This window comes from Coffea arabica, chromosome 2c, assembly GCF_036785885.1.
Source record: "Coffea arabica cultivar ET-39 chromosome 2c, Coffea Arabica ET-39 HiFi, whole genome shotgun sequence".
In the NCBI taxonomy this organism is placed as follows: Eukaryota; Viridiplantae; Streptophyta; class Magnoliopsida; order Gentianales; family Rubiaceae; genus Coffea; species Coffea arabica.
Genome location: NC_092312.1, coordinates 72,703,128 through 72,726,613, shown reverse-complemented (window position 1 = coordinate 72,726,613; position 23,486 = coordinate 72,703,128). Strand labels below are relative to the sequence as shown.

General features: G+C 35.7%; 3 protein-coding genes across 7 annotated transcripts; 2 read left to right on the top strand and 1 right to left on the bottom strand.

Moving 5' to 3' along the window:
* Window positions 1–3,730: 3,730 nt before the first annotated feature.
* Window positions 3,731–8,323, bottom strand: LOC140003766 (uncharacterized). 4 transcript variants are annotated; one of them, XM_027252209.2, is made up of 6 exons: window positions 8,152–8,298; window positions 7,045–7,384; window positions 5,796–5,900; window positions 5,662–5,709; window positions 4,186–4,404; window positions 3,731–3,991 (listed from the first exon to the last, which is right to left on the bottom strand). In XM_027252209.2, exons 2-6 carry the CDS (start codon window positions 7,309–7,311, stop codon window positions 3,971–3,973), a joined length of 660 nt encoding a protein of 219 aa, XP_027108010.1. In that variant the 5' UTR covers window positions 7,312–7,384; window positions 8,152–8,298; the 3' UTR covers window positions 3,731–3,970. The 4 variants fall into 4 exon arrangements, with proteins under 4 accessions (XP_027108010.1, XP_071932476.1, XP_071932477.1 ...); XM_072076375.1 differs by lacking the exon at window positions 3,731–3,991 and adding an exon at window positions 8,305–8,323 and having other exon boundaries at window positions 4,000–4,404; window positions 8,152–8,203; XM_072076376.1 differs by lacking the exon at window positions 3,731–3,991 and having other exon boundaries at window positions 4,000–4,404; window positions 7,949–8,183.
* Window positions 8,324–12,646: 4,323 nt separating this feature from the next.
* LOC113727840 (inactive glucose-6-phosphate 1-dehydrogenase 4, chloroplastic) lies at window positions 12,647–20,313 on the top strand. Of its 2 annotated transcripts, none has more exons than XM_027252206.2 (12): window positions 12,647–12,870; window positions 14,227–14,299; window positions 14,870–15,228; window positions 16,024–16,118; window positions 17,023–17,137; window positions 17,249–17,454; window positions 17,537–17,645; window positions 17,731–17,771; window positions 17,972–18,092; window positions 18,484–18,683; window positions 19,376–19,576; window positions 19,698–20,313. In XM_027252206.2, the coding sequence occupies exons 1-12, from the start codon at window positions 12,751–12,753 to the stop codon at window positions 19,933–19,935; spliced, it is 1,878 nt and encodes a 625-aa protein (XP_027108007.1). In that variant the 5' UTR covers window positions 12,647–12,750; the 3' UTR covers window positions 19,936–20,313. The 2 variants fall into 2 exon arrangements, with proteins under 2 accessions (XP_027108007.1, XP_027108008.1); XM_027252207.2 differs by having other exon boundaries at window positions 12,732–12,870; window positions 14,863–15,228.
* A 133-nt stretch (window positions 20,314–20,446) lies between these two features.
* LOC113723725 (uncharacterized) lies at window positions 20,447–22,314 on the top strand. The gene is made up of 2 exons (XM_027246700.2): window positions 20,447–21,484; window positions 21,624–22,314. Exon 2 carries the CDS (start codon window positions 21,625–21,627, stop codon window positions 22,048–22,050), a length of 426 nt encoding a protein of 141 aa, XP_027102501.1. The 5' UTR covers window positions 20,447–21,484; window position 21,624; the 3' UTR covers window positions 22,051–22,314.
* The last annotated feature ends 1,172 nt before the right edge of the window (window positions 22,315–23,486 follow it).

Genomic DNA, 23,486 nt, shown 5'->3' with positions numbered 1-23,486 from the left:
GGAAGGACCTAGTAGACTTTGCTAGCCTGATGCACTCCACTCGATGGATAATAGCTGGAGATTTCAATGCTATCAGGTTTGGATATGAAAGATGCGGGGGCTCCATGATTGGCCATAGTACATGAATGATTTTAATGACTGTTGTATTGAAGCTGAGTTGGAGGATTTGAACTACACAGGGATGCAGTTTACATGGGGTAATAACTGGCAAGATGAGAATATTATTTACAGGAAAATTGATAGAGTAATAGTTAATGAGAGTTGGTACAGGCATTTTCGCTTCTCTAACGCTAGTTTTTAACCTAAAGGTATCTCTGATCATGCTAAAATTCTTGTGAAAATCCTTCCAAAAATGCCAAGAGTCAAGAAACCCTTTAAATTCTCTTGACTTTTGGACTGAAAATGAGAAGTTTATGCCTTTAGTAGCAAGAATATGGAATATTGATGTTCGAGGTACTCCCATGTTTAGTATCTGTCAGAAATTGAAAATGATGAAGCAGGAGTTGAAGAAATCCAACAAAAAGGAATATGGGACTTATCTATGAAAGTGTTAAGAGGCAAAAAATGATCTGAAGGCCATTCAAAGTCAAATTGATAACCATCTCAGGGACGAAGAATTGCTTTCCAAAGAAAATTTGTTGGTAAAGAAGTATAGAGACCTCAGTCAAGATGAAGAGAACTTCTACAAGCAAAAATCTCGAGCTTCATGGCTGAATCTTGGAAATCAAAATATGAGTTTTTTCTTCAAAATGGTTAACCAAAGAAATCAGTGTAATAGAATAATGTCAATTACCAGGAAAGATGGGACACGAGTAGAAGATTATGATGAGTTGCAAAGGGAAGTTATATCCCACTTTCGGCAATTGCTCGACCCGTCACAATCGCATATTGATGTCGCTCCTATTGATTTGTCTTCCTTTGTTGCTAAAGTCCCCAACCGAGATCAACAAAGCTACTTGATGGGGGAGGTTACTACTTACTACTGAAGAAATTCTGTATAATTTGTTCTCTATTGCTGATAGGAAGGCTTTCGAGCCTGATGGTTTCAATGCTAAGTTTTTCAAGCAGGTTTGGCCTATTATTGGTGAAGAGGTAACAAAAACTATTATCTCTTTCTTTAGAGATGGTAAACTCTTGAAGGAACTACAATCATGACTTTGGGTCCTAAGGTCCAGAACCCTTCCTTTTTATCTAACTATAGGCCGATCTCTTGTTGCAACACTTTGTATAAGTGTATTACAAAGATTATTGCAAATAGAATCAAAGAGATTTTGCCTCAACTGGTTAGTCCCTCACAATCTGCTTTTGTTCCAGGGAGGAAAATTGTTGGCAATGTATTGCTTGCACAAGAACTACTGAGAAACTACCACAAGGATACAACTTGTCCACGGTATGCTATTAAAGTTGATTTGCATAAAGCATATGACACTCTAAAGTGGAGTTTCTTGTTCCAAATCTTGGAGGTGATGGGGTTTCCTGCCTCATTTATTGACTGGATAAAGGAGTGCATAACCTCTGCAAAATTTTCAGTGAATATAAATGGTGAGCTCAATGGATACTTTGCTTCTTCAAGAGGACTAAGACAAGGCGATCTGATGCCATCTTATTTATTTGCTATTGCAATGGAAGCTTTGCATGGAATGTTGAAAGTTAGAACAGATGATCAAAATTTGCGGTATCATTAGGGATGTAAGAAGGAGAAAATAATGCATATGTGCTTTGCAGATTATTTAATGCCGTTTTGTTACGGTGATGAAGCGTCTGTGAGTGTCCTAATGCAAGCTATTTCTATGTTTTCGAAGTGCTCTGGACTAATACAAAATGTATCCAAGAGTTGTATTTTTTTCTCAAGTGTCAATGATCATACCGAAAGAGCAATTTTGCAGCACTCTGGCTTCAGTGGAGGGTCCTTCCTATGAAGTACCTTCTTGGCATGCCGCTTATTAGCACAGCTGCTGACTGTGCATCATTGGTTGATAGGATGACTACTAGAGTTAAATCTTGGACAAATAATGCCTTGTCTTATGCAGGTAAAGTCCAGCTTATCAATTCTACTCTGTGTTTCCATGCAAGTTTATTGGTCAAGTATTTTTATCCTCCCAAAAAAAATCATTAAAAAAGTGAAGAGCATGTTGAGATATTTCCTTTGGAAGGGCAAGGACCTTAAGCATTCTGGTGCTAAAGTAGCCTGGGAGGATATTTGCGTCCTAAAAAAAGAAAGCAGCCCAGGGTTGAAGGGAATTGAAAATACAGAATCGTGCAGCTATTTGCAAATTGTTATGGAGGATCTTGAATAGAGACAGACAATTCATCTTTTTGGGTAACTTGGGTTTGCTCTCGTCTCTTAAAAGGAAGGAATCTTCGGACCATAAAAATACCAAATGATTGTTCTTGGACAAGGAGGAAATTATTAAAACTGAGAGATATGGTAAGAAACCACTTCTTTCATGTGACTGAGGACGGTAGAAATACATTCCTATGGTATGATAATTAGCTTCCTGGAGGTCCAATGTGTATGTCTAAAAGTGATGCATTCATTTAGCTATGAGGTTTAGGTAAGAAAACTATGGTCAGTGATATTATTTTTGGGAAACATTGGAGAAGGCCGAGTTGCCATGGTAGGCAGTATCGATTATGTCATGAGGTAATTTCCTCTATTCCACTCCACCTAGTATGAAGCCAAACCTCACCAAGGAAGATAAGAGTTTTGTGGGGCAAGTGAAGTCTGAGTTTTCTATCCAACAAGCTTGGGAAACATTGAGAACTAGACGGCCTTGTCCTCCTTGGGCAAAGGTTGTGTGGGCAAATACCATACCAAGACATGCATTCATACCATGGTTGGCTATCCGTTTGGATTAGCTATTTTTGGGAGTAAATTTTGCTGTAACAGAGTTTTCAGAGTATATTTTAGGATATTATTAGACATTATTTTGAGATATTTAAGAGTAGAAGAGTTTCTAGAATATATTTTGAAATATTTTTTAAAATTTTAAAAAAAATTAAACTAATTTTTAGATTACATTTTAGAGTACTTTTTAAAATTTTTTATTGTATTTGAAAACTAGTTTTTGAAAAACACTCCCATCCAACATTGTTGCTCTGTGACTAATAGTATTTGGAGTTTCGTCAAATCCAAATGTGCTGTCCAATGGCCTCAAACCAATTGGAGCAATTTGATTGCATGGGTTGGAATTAACTTGAAAGGCAAATCTCATGCCAAAACCCAAGGAAGAGTTTTGTTAGTTAGTAGCTGTTGTTTACTGCATCTGGAAAGACAGGAATGCAAGGCAATTTAGGAATCAATGCAAGGATACAAAGGTTATTCAAGAAGAGATCTTTGAAGCAGTCAGATGCAGACTGTTCTCCTTCAAGAAAGTCAAGAAGACGGATACCAATGGATGGCTGCAAAGTACTTGGCTGTCATCAAAGAACGTTTATTCAAGTTGAAATTTTAATGTCAGTTGCTGCTACTTCATTTGTAGTCGATACACAAAGCATCTCAAACTGTTATGAGATTAGCGTCAGATGTAAGTTGCGCAAGTTAAAGCTGTTGACTTGAAACATATCTTGTATGTTATTTTGATTCTTGGGTACTAATAAATTCTTGCTTACCCAAAAAAATGCTCCTGATGGAGAATGAAGCACACAAACGGATGAAGGCCTCCGCCTCAAGCTTAATGAAAGAGAGGAAAGTAGGGAAATGGTGTACCACTTATCACAAACTAAGAAATGTGTAAGCTTCAAACCTGATTTTACTGGATTTTGTGAAATTGGAACAAACAAATACAGCATTTAGAAACACAGTAATAGTAAAACCTGAATTAAAGAGTCTTGTCTTCGTCTGCAAATAAATTTTATGAGCAGGAGGAGAAAAATTGTGGGGTTCAGTAAAGTAAACTTGAAAAGCTGCAATCAGATACACCAAATCAACATGAGCCATTGCTTCAATATTCAAAAGCCATTGTGCTTCTCAAATATCGTAACACAACCCCTGATATATGATATAATTCATCAGCAAAAATCGCATTTCCATTCCACACACAATTAAAAGTTTATTGAAGCATGACACAGAGATATCTGCATCCATCGTCACATGCACGACGACCACGACGAGGCAAATATGCCACCAGATCGAGATGAAAAGAGAGACAAGAATGTGAGAGTCTAAGATAAAGAGGCAAGTACCTCCAATAAGGAAGCAGCAAATTGCATTTGTGTCTCCTCATCTATAGTAAAGAAGAGAGGCACATGTACAAATAGAGATTTGATTCCATTCTGCTCTGCGAAACGCAAGGAATGATAGTATACATAGTTGCACACAAATCGGCCAGCATCATCAGAGGTCATCACTTCATAGCCCATCTTTGCCAATGCCTTTGTGATCTCTTCAACAGGAAGAGAAGTCTAGATGCACAAAAAATCAAACATATACCAATAATCAGTTCCCCAGTTCATCATACAAGCTCCAGAAGATGCAATGAATTATGCTACAACATAACAAATAAAAGTACTGAGAAAAACAGAAGCTAGGCTAAGGAATACTAAGAGTAACTACAGAGATAAGATTTAAAACATTAGAGAGTTCTGAAGAGCTACCGAAATATGGATACATCTGTTTGAAATAGTAGTGTCTCCCTTTACTCTGGGAAAATCTATAGAAAGGCATTGATTTCTTCTAAAATTACGTATTCACTTAAATTGAGACGGTAAACACACTATAGGTGACACAGCTTCATCAAGGTTGACAAAGGAAAGGTTTATCCTGATGTAAGTTTCAACTGCACAGTGTTAATCTCTTATTCTAGTATTAGACGGCCAGGAAGTCCGTGTTCCTTTGGTCAGTTCTTTCATTTGCATAGGATATATGGCATCTAAAAACATAGCAATTAGAATTAGAAGGTCAACCACCGATTTCAACCTTTAATGTAGTTACTGATTTCTCTGAAATTAGGTATTTTCGGGTAAAAATGTACACAAGAAGAAAAGAAAAGGACTAAAAATCAATTTAATTGCATGACATAAAAAGGTTGTGCATTATAATCCTGCTCGATTTCCATCTTACTAAATAGCCCAAGTCTTCTCCTTCCCCCAAACCCTCCCCCACCGACTCCAGGAACAAAACATATTGAGTTAAATCAACAAACTTGTGTCTTTGAATCCAGAATCACGCCCACAAACAAAAACCATGATTTGTAAGTGCAGAGTTAATCATCTCAGTTTCTCCCTTTTCATAATACAGTTGGCAAACCAAATACGGTTCTAAAGAAACCTATATCAGAAACTTTAGCAATTTTCATACCCATTAACTCTATACTTGAAAAGCCTTTCCAGTTAAAAGAGAGATCCAAAAAGGAACAAAATAAACCATGCAAAATGGAGGTAACAGAAATGAGATGAAAAAGAAATACAGGGATAACATCCAAGGAAAAGAGTGATCCAACAAGCAGGTGAAAGAGCATGCCGAGGATGCAAGAGTAGATGAAATTATAACATGTTCTAGATAGGCCACCGTTCACTGTTAAGAATTATAGTCAGCTTAGTGGCACCTCTATTCATTTTTTCACACCACCACATGTTGTCAACTTATCTGAACAAAATACTTGAAGCAAGATACAGAAGTTTCTTCTGGAGCTGCGAAAGGAAGCCATAAAACCACTATACCTCTCGTGCTCTTGAAATTCCACCATCTGCTGGGATAATAGGGACTTTCTGAAATAACAGATGTTAAAGCATTAACTAAGTCAGAAATGGAAATAGATACTTAAAATGAGAAAGTGATCAACGCAACAACAGACCTGAGGCTTCCACCCCATCTCATCAGGGCAGCGAAATGTAGCTTCATTGACTGCTTGATTCTCTATTGCAAACTTTGTTGCACCACTATTAACTCCGAAATGGACCTAAGGACTCAGAATCAAGATAATTGGAAAAGTTACTATACGAATTCAGGAAATTTAACTGTTTAAACCCATTAAACAATCCTATGTGATTACACTAGAGTCATGGTGCAGACATTCAAATCACAACCATAACAAGTTAATAACAATCACTCTCTGATAATTCTAGAATTTTATTTGTGTTCTGATCGCATTGCACTTTCCAACGACCACTCACCATGCAAAGTTCCTTATTAGTAATTTTCTTTTAAAACATAATAGAAGGTTGGCTTCTTTGCAATACAGGTTGTACATCTAACACTGGAAGCACAGAAGCAGAAAAAAGGCATTACTTTGGTTTAAAGTTAAATACTTTGCCATCCAATAACCATAGTTTAATGTTATAGGTGGACAGTCTGAGCACTTGTTCATAAAAGAGTATAAACAGGCGTCAGAAAGCAAGTCCACTATTAATTTTTTATCACATTCACAGTCATCTTTGTAATACCCAACCAAGAGTTAAAGCTGAAATGCCTGAAGGAGTTTCAACAAGTCCAACCAGCAGTTAAGTGAATCATGTCCAATTGAGAACTCTGATTTCAGCCTGATGCACATGCTTCTGTGGACTTTCAACAATCAACTCTCATTTAATTAACATTCAACTAGTCACTAGTAACTGCAGTTAAAGGCTCGATTTTTCTAGCAAAAAATGCAAATTAATAAATGCCGTGAAGGCATCCATCACATAATTTTAGAATGTCTTAGTCAAGGTACTTAAAGAGTCAAATACCAATGCTGAAGTTTATTTTGATCCTGATATCTACTGAAAGGAGCCTTTCTAAACTGAGAGGAAAGGTACATTTTGAAAAACCACTACTTATCAGGAATTACAGGCACGCACACTTGTATCAAATATGACAGACCAGTTACCAGTCAATGCCATACTCAACATGCAATCCAGCAAAAGTCCAAATTCACATTTTCCCAATGTCTTACTCAACAAGGGAATAATTTAGAATGTCAAAAATACTGGCCTTAAGAGAGTCATTAGATGTCAAAGTTTGGCTAATACATGTATAAGTGAGCAATCAATCAATACTTTTCTTTCTTCATTAATGGTAGCACGAAAAGAAGCAGATGAAGAGAAAAACAAATGCAACAAACATACCCAAATAACTCTACCAGGAGTGGATGACTCGTTCTCAGCTGTGCTGATAGCAGATTGCAGTGTCTGATATAAAGGAACAACTGCTCCCTGTCCTGCAGTCTCAAGAATACTGCAACTGCCAAGGATTACCCCTTTGGGCAAACCCCTTTTTTTCACATACTCTTTTAGATTACTGACAATTGTCTCAGTAGGATTCTCCGCAACTCCATGAAATTTTTTAAAACCAGTCACATGGATGGTTACAGCAGGAGGCCCTTCAGACCCCATCAATCAACAAGCCTTACGGTATGAAGCTTTACACTGTTAAAGCATCCAACGATAAAAACAGATATCTAGATCCCTGCATCAAACACAAAGGAAGCAATCAATTTATAATTACAAGGAAAACATCTTCTTTATCTACAATTGTTCTTTTATAAATTGAATTTGAAATTTAATCCTCCACTTCTCATATCAATGTATCCATTAAATATGTTTTATTGATAAAAAAAAGTGTCATCTAAATGAACATGATAAAGGATTTAAATCATAAGGGCCAAGCCATCAGTGACCCGTTGACATAATCATGATACTACATCCAAAATCGAGCTTTTCCAAATGACAACTATGCTGACAATTGTCGGTTGAATAAACCGATAAAGCTCCAAAACGAATTAAAACACCAAAATCAGAAGCATATGAATCAGTCCCATAAAAGATACTTGAAAATTACAAAGCTGATAAGTTTGGAATGAGTATGGAAAATCCTACTTTTCAGAATTCATGATAAGATCAAATAAAGCCCAAATATTGATCCAAAATCTAACAAAACCACATCAAGAAAGCTAAAACCCCTCCAAAAGTCCAATTATGACTAGTTCACCATACAGATACTAAAGTTCATGACTGAATGAGTCGAGCTTACCAAGAATCAACGGTAACACACAAACCCAGACGAAATTCAACTCAAACATAGAAGCTAAAGCAATTGATCATCACATACCACACGGATCATCAAGACCCAGAAATTTCACCAGAAAGAAAGAAGAAGATAAAGGACTTGATAGTATGCAGCAATCAAGAAAAGGAACAAAGCAAATAGTATAAAGATGAGAGCTTTACGCTCACCTGAGGGAATCAAGGGAGCCAAAAGAAGAAATGGCTCAACCACCACTCTTATCTACACAAAGCTATTAAGCAGTCAGTAGTAATAATGGATGTAAGACTAAAGTGTCTGACACCTTTTAATTATTTGATTGATTAGATTAAATAAAAACATACATTAAGAACGGAGTAGTGGCAGGTCGTTTTCATCATAGAAAAATAACACGACATGGAGAATACATACAATACAATTAAGGGATAATTCTAGAAACCTCCCCTGAGGTTTCTAAAAATCTCATTAGCCTCTCTTAAGGTTTATAAAATTATACTTACCTCCCTTGACAGAATTGTAGGCCTAGTTACTCACATTACATGGAGAAAAATTACTCATATACTCTAGTACATTATGTCTTATTAGAAAATAATATCTAAGGGTTGAATAATTAGAATACTAATTAAATATTAGTAACTAACTAATGGAAGTAACCGTTGAAAATTTTTTTAATGATGAATGGTGACTTGCAATTACAAAATGATACCAATGGATATATCATATTATTTTATTTTGTGATTGATAGAATTTGACAATAATCAAAAATCAATTGTATGCAGTGTAAGAAGAGAGGTTTTGGTAGAAGGAAAAAATACAGGAGAAAAAAAAGTTGTTCATGAAAAAAAAAATTTGAAACTTTTAAAACCATGATAGTTGTAAACTAATTTCGTGAAAGTAAAAAAAAATGAGAGAAAAAAAAGACAAAATTCGAAACTTTTTCTGTTCAAAATCACAAGAATTATACAAATCTCATGTTAAGAGATATGATTGGTTTGTTTTGCTGAATCTTGTGATCATTAAAATTAATGTAGTTTTATTGTATATTTGTATTGTCCAATATATTAAATGTAAACTTTTTCAATGGTGAAATGTGTGTGTTAATTATTTTTAATTTTTAATTATTTTCATTCTTTTACTAATACAACTTATATACATGTATAAGGGATATTTATGCAATAAGAGTTTCATCTCTCTTTTTAAAGTATTTTTAATATTATTCTTTTTTATGATTTTGACTAATTTTGTTACCAAAATCTTAATCTCAGGGGAGGTTTGTATACTTTTACAAATATCGGGGAGACTTATGAAATTTTATAGAAACTTTAAGGGAGGTTTCTGAAATTATCCCTGCAATTAAGTATTTGTACGTAATTATTGTGCTTTAGCCTATAAGATATGATATGATGGGCTTTTCAATAATGTCTTTTTGATTTTTTAGTCCCAACAAAACAAAGGCTATCCACTGCCTACCCCGCCCTATCCCAATCCTAGCAAATAATTCCCCACACATCCCAATATAGAAAAAACAAAGATGTTAATACAAGAAAACCCCATACAATTTCATCACTTTACCCTCTAAACGTTCAATTGATCAATTTTCCCGGTGGCATTAAAATTTGTCAGTCAAATAGAATCAGCATATTAGTTCTTATAATCCAGCTTTTCATTTATATGACATTAGTTGATTAGTGTGCATGTCATCAATGAAAAGACTAAATAATCCTTAAAAATTTTATTTTGTTCTAAAAATACAAATTTATAATTGACTTTAGCACATAGAATTCTCTTTTTTTTTTAAATTTGTTTAACAAAATGGGGATGAAATTTAAAAAAACGAGAAGGGAAAAAGAGGATTTGAATCCAAGAATTTTAAATCTTGGGATCTCAAATTTAACTACGGTCAAAACCTCTCCGACCTCCGCTTCCTCCACTGCCTCGGCTCTGGCGACATCGGGTCCGTTTACCTCGCCAAGATCAAAGCTTCCGAGCCCCCCCCCTCCTCCTCCGCTAAATTCCTCTTTCACTATCAAATCATCCCTCTCAGCAGGCAACCCAACCTCCCTCTTCTCCTTGTGAAAAGCAAAGCTGATGTTTAATGGCAAGAATGCTGGTGGCCATAGGTGGATTGGAGTTGTGCTTGCAAACAGATTTCAAAGGATTGGGATGGAATTCACCATTTCATTTTGGGATTTGTTTTTGGATTGTTTAATTAAAGTTCCATTTGCCAATTTCAGAACAACGAAAAATAAAAAGACACCATGTGCCAAATCTTCTATTTCAGACATGAATTTTTGATTGATAATTGCAAAACGAAGCACAAAAGAAGAAGTGTTGATTGGTGGTGGTCACGTAAAGTTAGCGATGGGGAGGCATCGAGCCAAGAAGACAAAAAGTCCAAAGGAGAAAAAAAGAAGCAAAAATAAATTTTAATACCCATCCCACACCAAGCATTGCCTGTGGGAATGATAGCACCAATTCAAACCCATACTGATTTTCTATCCATTATTCCATTTCCCTTTCCAAATCCAAAGCATGAACCAAGCGCCCCCTAAATGTAGTAGTAATACCATAGTTATTAAACTCGGCCCGGAGAGGAGACCGGCGAAGGAGGTGGGTCAACGGGTCACTGGTTCAACCGGTGGGTGAGTGGTTGAACCAGTGGGTCACTACATATATTTAAATATTATATTTTATAAATTTGATATAGGATATATGAGATAAATTGTAATAAATAATGTCATAACAAATATTCATTTAATTTAATTTGCTATAGAATATTTAATTCATATAAGAATCAGCAAAACATAAATTTAATTAGTAATCCACCAAACTTCAAGTGTAGATGTTTACTGTAATTATCTAGATTATTTACAAATTTTAAATGCAAAAAAATATTTAAAAAATAATATTTGTCTTTAAAATAAATTATGTAATATGTTATTTTTGAAATCTATTTTATAATTTATAGAATATAAGGGTCATAAGTTTTATTAAAAGATTCTAAATACATTTGTTTTGGAGAGAGTTTAAAAAAAAATAAAGATGAAATTAACAAAACATTCATATAGCATAAGAATGGCCATTAATGAACAAATGACAAAGTGGTCTGGTGGTGAGTTACACACAAACAAAGTTGAAGGTCGGAAGTTCGAATCCAAGCAAAGACTTGGACAAACATTTTTTCCTCCAATTGAAGAACCGGCCCGATTTAGTGGCCGGTTCGCCGGGTTGACCAGTCGAACCGCTGGGCCGGGTTTAATAACTATGAGTAATACTTAGGTTGGCAGCCGTTGCGGGGTATTTGTGAGAGCTGAAATGGAAATTAATCTGTATCTCCAAGATTCAACTTAGGTGATAAGAATATTGTTACTAACAAAAATAAAATGAAAAACCCATTACTATTTTCTTTTCCCTTTTTTTGTTTTGCTTTAAAAAATGAGTTAAGCTGTGGTTTCTTTCATGTGGTTTTATTGGTTCCACAATAGATTCTCTGGGTTTTTTTTTTTGTCAGCAATTAAATTTCCTCTATTTGTTTTTCTCGAAAGAGAACCCACTCTTGTGCAGTTTCAATAACTCCAAACAATCGGCTGATTAGAAGTGTTTTTAGCTCAAAAGTATCTGGACCGTGCAAATTATGAAGGTAGATAAAACCAGAAATCAGTATCTATCACAAAGACATTTGTCATAGATTAACTTTTTTTTTTTTTTTTGGAAAGAAAGAATACTAATAAAATATGAAACACATCCCTGTCTAAGTTGTGAGTTTGTTTATTGTTATATGCCAGTAGTTTCTGTAGAACTATTATCGAAATTTTCTCATTGAATTGGACAAGAAACCAATCAAAATTGGGTTTGATTTTTATATTAAAATTTGTGGAGCTGTGCCCCTGTTGGACCATAGATTAAATGATTTGTGAATATACGGAGGGTATAATCTGTCTCAAATAATTGTATCTTAGTTTATTTTACACAAGAATTTTAATTGATTTGCAAATTGCAGATGGAATTATCTTCAACCACTCCAACTTTGGCTTTTTGGCATCAAGTGGCATATATAATTGCTGGCAACCTCAATAGTGAGAATTGCCTTGGAAGGGAATTATAGAACTATTATAGTCTTTTATAGCAAAGGGAATGGAATTAGTATAATCAATAGTGGTGCTCATTATATATATGCAATTTATATGTTTGACAAGAAAGATGATTTTGGTCTTACTTTAGTGAAACAAAAAAAAAAAAAAAATCTTAAGCTACTACTTTGTTCATCTTTTTAACATGTTTCATTAACACACTTGATAAATTTCATAAATTAATCTGTCTACCATCTAACGGATTAACCTTTCTGCTTAGATCAAAACGTATCAAAAAAATAAAAAAGTAAATTTTTTAAACACTTTCAACGTCAATATATAATTTTTTTTACATTAATAAATTTAGATTATGTTATATAATATGAATTTAAATATAAAATTTAAATCATGCACATGCGATATATATTCATAAATGTTAGTGTGAAAAAATCATTATAGTGTCAGTGCATTGAAACGGAATCCTAATTTCCAATATTTTGAAATGTCAAGGGGCAAACTTTGACACCAAAATAAACTTCAACACCGAGCATGAAAAGAAAAGTATAAGGACCGGATCGCAAATTTTTCATTCGAAGGGCATAAACCTCGTGCGTTGTCAGTCTCAGGGGTTTATTCACTTTCTTGTTTGATTCTTCGAATGTATCGAAGAACTGAAGCTCTCAAAGTTTGAGGAATCCAATCATAGTGAAAAAAACGGCGATGGCGTCACTTTCATCCCAGAAACTATCACTGCCTTCTCTGGAGACCTCCGGCGGCCGGCACATTCATCGGAAGATGGTTGTTTCTTCGGCCACCCCATTTCGGAGTTCTTCCTTCTCTGTTAAGTGCCGTCAAATTTTGTTTACGTCATATTTCTTGCTGACCCATCTGAGCTCTTTTAATTTACGTTTGATAAAATGGGCTTTTATCTATTCTTCTGATCATTTTCCTGAGTTTATAGAGTTAGCTTATTTAATTATTCAACACCTGGGTACTGAATCATTTTATAGTTCTCAGTGTACTTTAAAAAATTTTGTTATCGGAAGTAAATTCTATTATGGTCCATAAATTATGTTGCTTTTCTTGGTTTCTCCTGATGAGTCAGTGGAGGTTTTTTTTTTTTTTTTTTGAAAATTTCTGAGCTGATTCGTCAAACTTGAACTGTATACTGGATGTTTTACTCAGCAGAGTTTGCATGAATGTGATAATTTTGAATAAAGTAGCAATCTTTACATTTGAAATACCAGACGTGAATTGTATCGTGCTGGTAGCGCTATGGTTGGATGCCTGCTCAATATTGCTGGAGCTAAGGAGTTCGACTAGTGGAAGTCCTCCGCCTTCCTCCCTAAGGATCAAGAAAGAACAAGAACAAGAAGAGAAACTAAGCTTTACATAGTAAATGGAATTGGGATTACTTCATGGTTCAATTTTGTACATTGCATGAGGAGGTACTAGCAATAGATTGCCTGGCTTAGAATGGGATAGAGTACAGTGTCTGCCTTTCTGTTGGGATCATGTTCATTGTACTTGTACGAGCAAAGGCTTGGCATCTGTGGCTGTGAGATACATGTGGCTCCCGTCTGCAATTTTTGAATATTCTTGGGTGGATTTTATCTTGGAAAGTCTGTATGAAGGTGAACGTGATATGCTAAGTTAGTCTAGTATTTTTCAGATTTATGATATCTTATGTTAATCCCATCCACCATGTGGTTTTGTGATGCTTCTTTTGATGTTCTGTAGTTTTAGTTGTCCCATTTATTTTATGAAATACCATGAAATATATCACTGAAGATTTTGGGGTTTCTTATTTTGACATTGCGAATGAAGGTATTCAGCTCAAGAGAGGGACTGTCTTTGCTTTTTATTGTAATTTTTGTTTGTTTGTTGGCATGATTTGAAATTTTGATGGCTGAGGGTAGCGACAACTATTTGATGTAAAATTATAAGTTTGCACCTGCTGGAGAATAATAAAGCTTAATCAAAGCCAGCTTTGACAAATACTTTGACTACTTTAGGTGATTGTCTATTTTCATGTACGAGTCAGTTGTTGGCCTTTTGTCATAGCATGCAAGGGAGTACTGTATTTGGTTGGAACCGCTCCAGTAGAGCATATACGTGTTAAAATTCAATCGATCAATGACCTGATGAACATTAAACTTGTGAAGAACTAACGCAATACATGTGTATTATTTTTAGGTTGGAGCTAATCATGTATCCCTTACAGCATCCAGCCGTCTGATGGCTCATGGAAGGGCTAAAAAGTTCTGCAGTAAGTTTTGTCGCTTGAAGCTTTGGATACTTGAAATTTTGAATTTTCGAACCTACAGAAACTGTGAACAGCAGAATGTGTTGAAAATTCTACAGTTGCAAGGCAAAGATCAATCTAATGACTATTCAGATACAGATTCATTGTTTACAGGCCAAGATTTCACTGCAGTTGCCTTACCATCTGGTTGGCATTTGTCACATAAATTTTATGCATTTGACTAACTAAATTTTCAGATTTAGAATCTAAAATACAAATGAATATTGAAAAGTTTGCTAACTCTACCTAGAAAAGAAGTCCAAATTGTACATATTGGCACAGTAAGGTTATTTGTAGATATCGTGGATCTTTTTTCCTGGTTAACTATCTATTTGTTTGTATCCAACCACTCCAATTTTTACCCCATCCCCCCTCTTCCCCCCCCCCCCCCATCAACAAAAATAATAATAATAATAATAATAAAAGAAGAAAAGAACAAATAGAAAAGTTTAATTTCTTCTCGAGCTATGTAGTAGCTATTTTTATAATAATTTAGGCCTCACAAATAATAGCTTCAATTGATGAAGCACACAGATTCTAAGGAAGGTTTGGGGAGAACAAGTCTGTGTCCTGAAGCAGTTCCAGTATCAAATTTTGCTCTTCCATTTAGATCTGGAATGAATGCTTCCTCAGAATCTTTATCTTCCACTGGTGCCAAGGCAAAAGCAAGTTCGCAAGAGGAAGAAAGTTCTGAACCAACTTCTCATTTCAATATTTCATTAAAAACATTAAATGCTACAAAATCGCCAGCATCTTTGCTGCAGAGCTATACCCCTGAAGTTGGTCGGTCACCATTTCTTAGCATTGCTGTCATTGGTGCTACTGGTGAACTGGCGAGGAGAAAAATATTTCCCGCATTATTTGCTCTTTATTACAGTGGTAACCTTCCAGAGGTATGGCACAGACGACTTCTGCTTTGTTTTGGATAACTGTAGCTTAGTCTTTTAGTTCATGAATTATTATTAGTATTATTTTTTTTATTCTTTAAACCTTTTCTGTAAAATGCTTTTGCTGGTCTTTTCACTAAATGTATGAAAGAGTTGGGTGCTTCGTGGATCCTCACTTGCTCCTATTGGCTATTGTAATCCAAATACATATAAAAGAAACAGTTTTTTTTTCTTTTTTTTTTGGGGGGGGGGGGTGATGGAGGAAGGGGAAGGGGGGCTTCCATTCCATTCGTCGTCTTATTACTTTGACTCTCTCTTTTTGCCTTGTACTTGGGTTAACTTTGGTGGTATTTGTGTTTTTGTTTGATACCCTGAAGTCAACCCAAACACGCGAGTCAACTGCATATCGGGTGCTGTTAGTTTGAATAGTGTTCAGAGGCATTTTATAGGGTAGTTGGAGAGAAAACACTACATAACCATTTGATAGCTTTAGATATCTATAATTTGAATTGTATGATGACAACTACTCACTCCCTTTGTAGAGAGTGCTCCTTCCATCTTATGCTTCCCTCCCCACTTGTTAAGAATAAGAATCAAAATTAGAAGTCACAAGACAATTTCAAATTTCATGGATTAAATGCATGCAAGATCTTTGGAGGGAAAGATTCGAGGCAACATGTTTTTGTTTTTTGGCAAGATGAAATATGAGCATCTTCCCAATAGTATCCCTGATTGTGAATTTTTTTCAATATTCTTTTTCAGCAGAATTATCTAGTCTGACTCGCCTTCTTATGGTTGCAGAATGTTGCTGTATTTGGGTATTCAAGGAAAACTTTAACAGATGAGGATCTGAGATCCATAATAGCATCAACTTTAGCTTGTCGCATCGATCATCAGTATGCTCCTCAGTTTCCTTATTAATTAGAAAAGACATTTTGGCCTTTTCTTTCTAACTTCAGTATCTTTTTGAGATAACCATTTTTGGAAATTCAGTAGCTGCAAAGTCTAGATTCCCTTTTACTTTTGTAACTTATGAGCAATTAATAACACAGAAAAACTTCTATTCTTGGTTTCATGGAATACTCTTTTCATAAGAAGACGACTCTATCTCAACTATAACAGAGTTCATAATGATATTGACCATTTCGCAAGATAGTATCCTTGGTTTATCCTGTCTTCTCATCTTCTTGACACAATTCACCCTGTACCTTGAGAACATAGAATTTCAATGTCCATCAACTTTCTTCATGGCATGGAATTTGACACTACTAACATCCAAAAAAGGGGCAATTATGAGTAAGTGAAAACTTTTTAGGTTTCTACTTGTGTGTTGGATTCCCTGGTATAATGTCTCATAGAATTGACCTTGGATTAGCAATGTAGTATGTGGTTCCATTAAAACTGAAAGCCTCACTTCCGCAGAAAACTGGCCAAGTGATGTGAAATGAACTTGACTTTCATTTATACAATATATGCGCAAAATGTGTTTCTTTTAGTTTGTGACACAGAGACAGTGCAATGAAGGAAAAAGGACTTCTGCATCCTCAAAATATGTTGATCACCTTAGCTTCACCTTGAGTTAGACTGCCAATTAAAACTTGGAATTGATTCAGTTCTCTCTCACATCTGTCTTTCTATGCAGAAGTCCAAAAGCTCTAAATGAGTTGAACTTTCAAATGATAAATTACTTTGTGGAAGTTGTAGAGTTTTGTCACTCCTTAATTTACTAAACAGATGATGAATATGTATTCATGTATAGAATATACACGTGTATATCACCGAGTTGAATAACATCTGCAGACAAGGTTGTGAAGACAAAATAGATGCTTTCCTTAGACGAACATACTTTGTTGATGGAGGATATGACAATAGAGAAGGAATGTTGAAGCTCACAGCTCGAATGGAACAAGTTGAGGTAAATAGTGTCAATCTATTGGAACTGTTATGTGTAGGATTGACATCCTTTCGCTTGAAATTATTTTGGATTTTGTTGATTTGTAATTCGCTAACAGCTGGCCTACCTCAGGGACAATTTGAAGCAAACAGAATGTTTTACCTGTCAGTCCCCCAAGAAGCACTCCTTGATGTTGCATTTTCTCTCTCTGAACATGCTCAAACACAAAAAGGATGGAGCCGTATTATAATTGAAAAACCCTTTGGTTTGGATCTGCTGTCTTCTGATCAGTTCACTCGGTCCATTCATTCAAAATTTGAGGAAAAGCAATTATACAGGTGCAACTGTTAAAATTCCATAAGATCAGATTCATATTTATTTATCAAGTATTTACCATTGATCTGTTTCCCATATTTTCAGGATTGATCATCTTTTGGGAAGGAATACCATTGAAAATCTAGCAGTGTTAAGGTTTTCTAATCTAGTTTTTATGCCACTATGGAACCGAAATTACATTGACAACATTCAGGTAATATTACTTGCTAATTCATTGAGTTGAAAATGTGGCTTTAAGTATTATTCCCATCTTCACTTCTGTTAACTAAGTTTTGTAGGTTGTTTGGTCGGATGACTTGGCTACACATGCACCATCAAGGTCGACTACATACATACATACATACATACATATATACATACATATATATATATATATATATATATATATATATATATATATATATATATATATATATATATATATAAGCAGCTGAACGTATTTCATTGTCTTATGACTGGTGTTTATTACCTAATTAATAATTCTTGAAAGTACCTTTAACTTTTGACTTTTTCTATCAGATATTTGGACGAGAATGGGATTATAGGTGATGTAGTACATAGTCACATACTCCAGACAATTGCTTTGCTTGCTATGGAACCACCTATAACCCTTGATGGTGAAGATGTTCGCAATGAGAAGGCATGTGACTTTTATATATATATATATATTTGTGATACCATTTTCCTGTGCAAAAATTACTAATCTATCTGAGGGTAACACCTTACTTCTGCTAAACTTTTAAACATATTACAGTGAAGTTTTTCGAATCGTTTAAATGGTTTCAGGGTACTGATTTAGTTTTTGGTTTTGCTGTTTTTTTGAGACAAATAGTTTGAATCTGCGTTTTGATGTATCTACTGGGAGCTACTATTATGATTTTGAATTGAAAGACAGCACAATGGATCAGTACCTTTCAATTTTGTCAAGTGTGGCTTAGAACTTAGATTAGTTTTTGGATGGATATGAGCAATGAGGTTGCATTGAGTGAAAGTGTGCATCTCCTCAAAGTCCAAATTTTTGCTTTTTGTAGGTCAAGGTTTTGAGATCAATCAAGAAACTGGAACCTAGTGACGTTATTATTGGACGGTGCAAATCTGTTTCTGTAGGCAATTCTGCTGACAGTCTAAATCTGGCTCCTACATACTTCGCTGCTGCTCTGTACATTGACAATGCACGTTGGGACGGGGTTCCTTTTCTGATTAAAGCTGGCAGGGGTCTTGGAAAAAATAGGTGGTGTACTTTTCTTTCATCATTGAGGTTTTAATTTCATGAAGTTGTTCAACAATTTAATTGCATAAGTGAGAAATATGGTGATTTTTAATAAAAATTCAGGAGAATTTCCCTCTAACCTGGAATCTGGATTTTACTTGGTGTTTAGAACTGCTTTGATTAGAAATGAGCTACTTCTCTCAGCTTCTGTACTGGTTTCAATTTCTTCAAACTTTAATTTGTGTCTCAATGACCAATTACAAGGGTACACTGGACATGGACATTTTTGTGAAACCTGCTTTTGACCAATGTTCAACCTGATGCACATTCTTGATGCTCTGTTAAAGAATGAAGCAGTTACAGGAAGAAGAATGCTGCATTGTAATCCATACATCGGCCAGCAATACACTTGCATAGTTGATAGCGGTGGAGGGTAGTTGAATTGAATGGTGCATTTATGCATCTTTTCAGATGTTCATAAAGTTCCATCTGTTTCAACTTTCACCTTTTCTGGTTGTATTTTGGATTATCGAGCTTCAGTGGTAGCATAGATTCTAGTTCTGGTTATTGTGCAGGACTGGCATCACCTTCCTCATGCTCTCATTCTAAAATTTTTTGTCTCTATTTGACCATACTTCTTTCCTTCGTATCTCGACTTTGGCTTAGACATGTTATTGACTTGGAGAACTTCTTCTCTTATTTCTGCGGTGCAGGGTCGAAATACGCATACACTTCCGTCATGTCCCAGGAAATCTTTACCTCAAGAATACTGCACGGAATAATGATCTTGCCACAAACGAGCTAATCTTACGTGATGCTCCTGATGAGGCAATCCTAGTCAGAGTCAACAATAAGGTCCCAGGATTGGGCATGGAATTGGATGTCTCAGAGCTGAATTTGCTTTACAAGGACAAGTATGCCATTTACTTTCCTTCCAGTAGCCTTTTTGTTTTCGTGTGCAATCTTGTGCTATGATGCTAAAGATTACCTTCTTCCTAATGCTTCATAATACCTGACATTTTCTTGAAATGTCAGGTATAATGTTGAGGTGCCTGATTCATATGAGCAGCTTCTCCACGATGTCATAGATGGAGACAACCATCTATTCATGAGAAGCGATGAGGTTTCAGCTGTATGGAACATTTTATCCCCAGTATTGCAGGAGATGGGCAAGAAAAATATTCCATTGGAGCTGTACGAGATGGGTAGTAGGGGTCCAGATAAAACAATCTATCTTTGGGCAAAACATAGGGTTCAGTGGGCAGATGACTAATAAAGTCTTCACACGGCAAAGGGTCCATCTTGGAAATGGTCCTGCCTGCCAGTGTTTGCCCTTGACAGATCTATTTCTACGAGCGTGTGGCCTCCTTTACGAGTACATTAGTCATTGACCTTACTTCCACATCTGTGGGCCTGGTAAAAGAATAAGGGGTTTAAACCCCTGGTCATGTTTTGGTGATTAAGTCCGCGTGTTGTGGTTACTTCAAAGGTTTGAGCATTTAGCAGCAGATTTGTTGCATCTCAAACTTGTATTTTGCTCGTTAAGGGCCAGTCTGATGTAACATTTGCCCCATCTGCAGCCTCATAATCAGCTTGGTGAGGGCCAATTTGATGTAGCGTTTCTTCTATTTACAACCCTATTCTTAGCTCATTAATTTTTGCGCAAAATTTTGTTCAACCATTCCAAAAGCCATCATTCTCTACGGATGAAAGAATGCACCTAGGACATCTTAGAACCGCAGGGGGCACAATATTGGACTCCTAACTATTTGATAAAAGACTGCTTATGGGAGGGCTTGACTAGAATTTCTCCAAACGATTACAAAGGTCCAAGGCAGGTTGCTCGATAGTTATTGCAGGTTTCTTCCATTTCTCCCATTCCATCGTCGTAGAAAGAAGGGACAAAAATTTTATGTTGGTAAGAGCAACTATTTGACAGGTCTAATAGTTGTTCCAAGATCAATGAAAGAGTCATGCTGTAAATATATAAGGGTTGATTCAATTTAACATATCCTGTAGTAGACTCCACCTGACATGTGAATTAGCGAGGAGGGTTTTTATATATTCACGTGATGCTTTTTCATTTGTTTTGAAATAAGTACTAGACATAGACATGCTCAATAGTTGCTCCAAATCGATAGGATGGATTTTTATCAAAAGTTTTCCGGTTCAAGGGAAGGGATAGGATGGGAATCAAATCTGAGTAGATTTCTTGAAGTGGTGGGCATCCTTTTTCAGAGGGTGGGTGGATTGAACCACATTCAAACTTTCAGAGGAGGTATGGGCAAAAACCGTGTGGAAAATATAGAGGGTGACATTGCGTTGCGGAGGAGGGACCGTGCTTACCTAGAAACATTCCAACCCAACAAAAAAAAATTCGTACAAAGAAGCCGCCAGCAATTGGCCATCATCACCAATATCAGAATATCTAACGTCACCATTATGGGTGGCCATCACTGATCATGCTACTGAATAATGGTTGGGCCAAAGCATTACGTTCACCATCTGACGTAAGAAATGACGCTTATCTGCAATATGTCACTCATCACGACGACACCTTAGAAGTGAAATGTGATAAGAATCAGATTTTTGTTCTTCAGTGCAGATGCTATAAATCAGTGGAAGTGGTTCTGATCATGACCTACAAATTAAAGTACTGACAAGAGGCATCGTGATATTTTTTGACCAAGATGAACTGGTGCCCCATCTCAAAATAAATTGTTGGTTCTGTGGTGTTAAAGTTATAGAGACAATTGATTTCTTTTATAACTATGCGAAGACCAAAGCAATACAAATCATAGCAGGTCACTTGGACAGACCAGGTTGAAGTCAATCACCTAAATCATATCTGTCTTTACTATCTATCTTTACTACTGCTATTCAGGCCACTATCCATCATTCTCAATTCCCAAACAAGCTGCTAGCCAGGCCCTTATCATCTCCAGCCTTGTTATTTTGCAGTATGGATGGGGAGAGGAAGAAGAGAAAGATGGATGATGCAGAAGCAGAAGAAGATAATGAAGAAGAGAAGATGGAGACGTTCTTTGCTTTAATCAGAAGTACTCGAGATATCAGGGAAAGGATGGTTATGAGCAATGCAGATAGGTTAAGGTTAGAGGAAGATCAGAAGAAAAGGGCTAATCATGATCAGAACAAGCCAAGTGCAGTTTGGAACCCCACATTCCAGCCCGGAGATTTCATGGAAGATCAACCAGCTCAGAAGGAGTTATGCACTCCTCCTCCTCCTCCGCCTCCTGGTATGATTATAAACCAAGAAGAAGCAGGCCCTTCAAATTCAAGGAAAGAAGCTGATGTAGCTCAAGATCAAGATGATCATAAAGCTGGAGGTGAACACCATCATGACTTGGACCTCAATCTTTCTTTGTAGCACATGTTGATTAAATGGTAATAGCAGGAAATAATTTTGATTAATGTGCAGTAGGTACGGTACCTATGGCATTAGATAGAAGTTTTTGAGGTGTAGAACAAATTTTAATACTACACTCAGGTTTTCAAATTAACATGGATAGAGAATTCATGCATACTTAGCTCCATCGTTTTTTTTTCCTTCCTTTCTTTTTTGAGTTGTGTGAATTAAGAAGTCATCAGAAGCTTCGTGAATGAATAAATGTGCATTAATTCTCACCCGAAACTGACAGGACAGGCTACCGACCTTTGAGACTTTTGCCATGACTTGTTTAATGCTTCTTGCACCTTAGCATGGATTCAGTTCTGAAAGCATATATTAAAGTGATATGTGTAAAAGGCTTGTCTATTTAGTTTCCCTAGGCCTAGGGCACTGAATAAGAAGTGGATTAAGGATTTTTTTTTTTAATGTGAAAAGATAAATTTCTTCTTCGAATATAGTATGAGTGGTAAGTTTAGAACACGGGTTATTTGAAATATGACTAGTAAATTTAAAACATTAATAGTCAATATGCTTTCCTTTTTTTTGGAGTGTTTATAATACAGGAGAGTTCTATAGTTCCGTTAGGGGTACTCTGCCGATGAAATCAAATTCACTGCTGTTTGATGTAAAATAAAAATTATCAACTTTTAAATTAGTTTAAGATTTTGAATCAATAAAATGATGCAATAAGATGTAAATGGATTAAAATCTTGAATACCGTACCCAAAAAAGAACGTAGTATTTTTCCATGATGTAACATGTTAAGAACTCGTGATCCAAACACACCAATAACTTTAAAAAATGCACACACTGGTACACCATACATAGTTTTATGTATTGTTGTACTATTATCTACAAATGTTATTGAATAAATATTTGGTGTGTTAATTTACAGACTTGTGTAGAAACCACCCAAAAAAAAAATCCCAATTGGAAAAACCTCCTTGATCTTTCTTTCTTGGCCTTTAGGAGGCCATGGTGCACCAATTGAGGGGCTGCTATTGTTTAACGAAGTTGGGTCCATTCAACTTCTTTTTTGGTATGTTTTCTGAATAAGTTCACCTACTACTAGTTTCAGCTGGTTCAGTAAGAGCTGGGCCGGCTTGAAAACGATATAGAATGGTAGGTGTAGAGCTGGGGCCTGCTTGAAAACCAAATCATTTTGTTTGGAGTGAAGATTATTTGAAATTATTCAAGAATAATTATGTGATATATGTAGAAAAAATTTTTAAAAAAATGATTAATGTTTCATACGCTATCAGTGTAAATATTTGTTTACACTAAAACAAGTATAGATACATGACACATGTACAAAAACTGAATTTAAAATTTGAACAGTCATAATATGTCTTTCATCTAAACTTGCTTGTGCAAAAAATAATAATAATAATAAATCTATACACTAAAAACGTATA

Bases quoted from the DNA above. Each gene is read 5' to 3' on its own strand.
- LOC113727840 (XM_027252206.2), top strand. From the start codon at position 12,751: ATGGCGTCACTTTCATCCCAGAAACTATCACTGCCTTCTCTGGAGACC. The intron at 17,138-17,248 runs GTAAATAGTGTC...GGCCTACCTCAG, and splicing joins CTCGAATGGAACAAGTTGAG to GGACAATTTGAAGCAAACAG. The intron at 18,684-19,375 runs GTGGTGTACTTT...TCTGCGGTGCAG, and splicing joins AGGGGTCTTGGAAAAAATAG to GGTCGAAATACGCATACACT.
- LOC140003766 (XM_072076375.1), bottom strand. From the start codon at position 7,311: ATGGGGTCTGAAGGGCCTCCTGCTGTAACCATCCATGTGACTGGTTTT. The intron at 5,901-7,044 runs GTATGTTTGTTG...CTGAGTCCTTAG, and splicing joins CTCCTGGTAGAGTTATTTGG to GTCCATTTCGGAGTTAATAG. The intron at 5,710-5,795 runs GTCTGTTGTTGC...CTGTTATTTCAG, and splicing joins AGATGGGGTGGAAGCCTCAG to AAAGTCCCTATTATCCCAGC.
- LOC113723725 (XM_027246700.2), top strand. From the start codon at position 21,625: ATGGATGGGGAGAGGAAGAAGAGAAAGATGGATGATGCAGAAGCAGAA.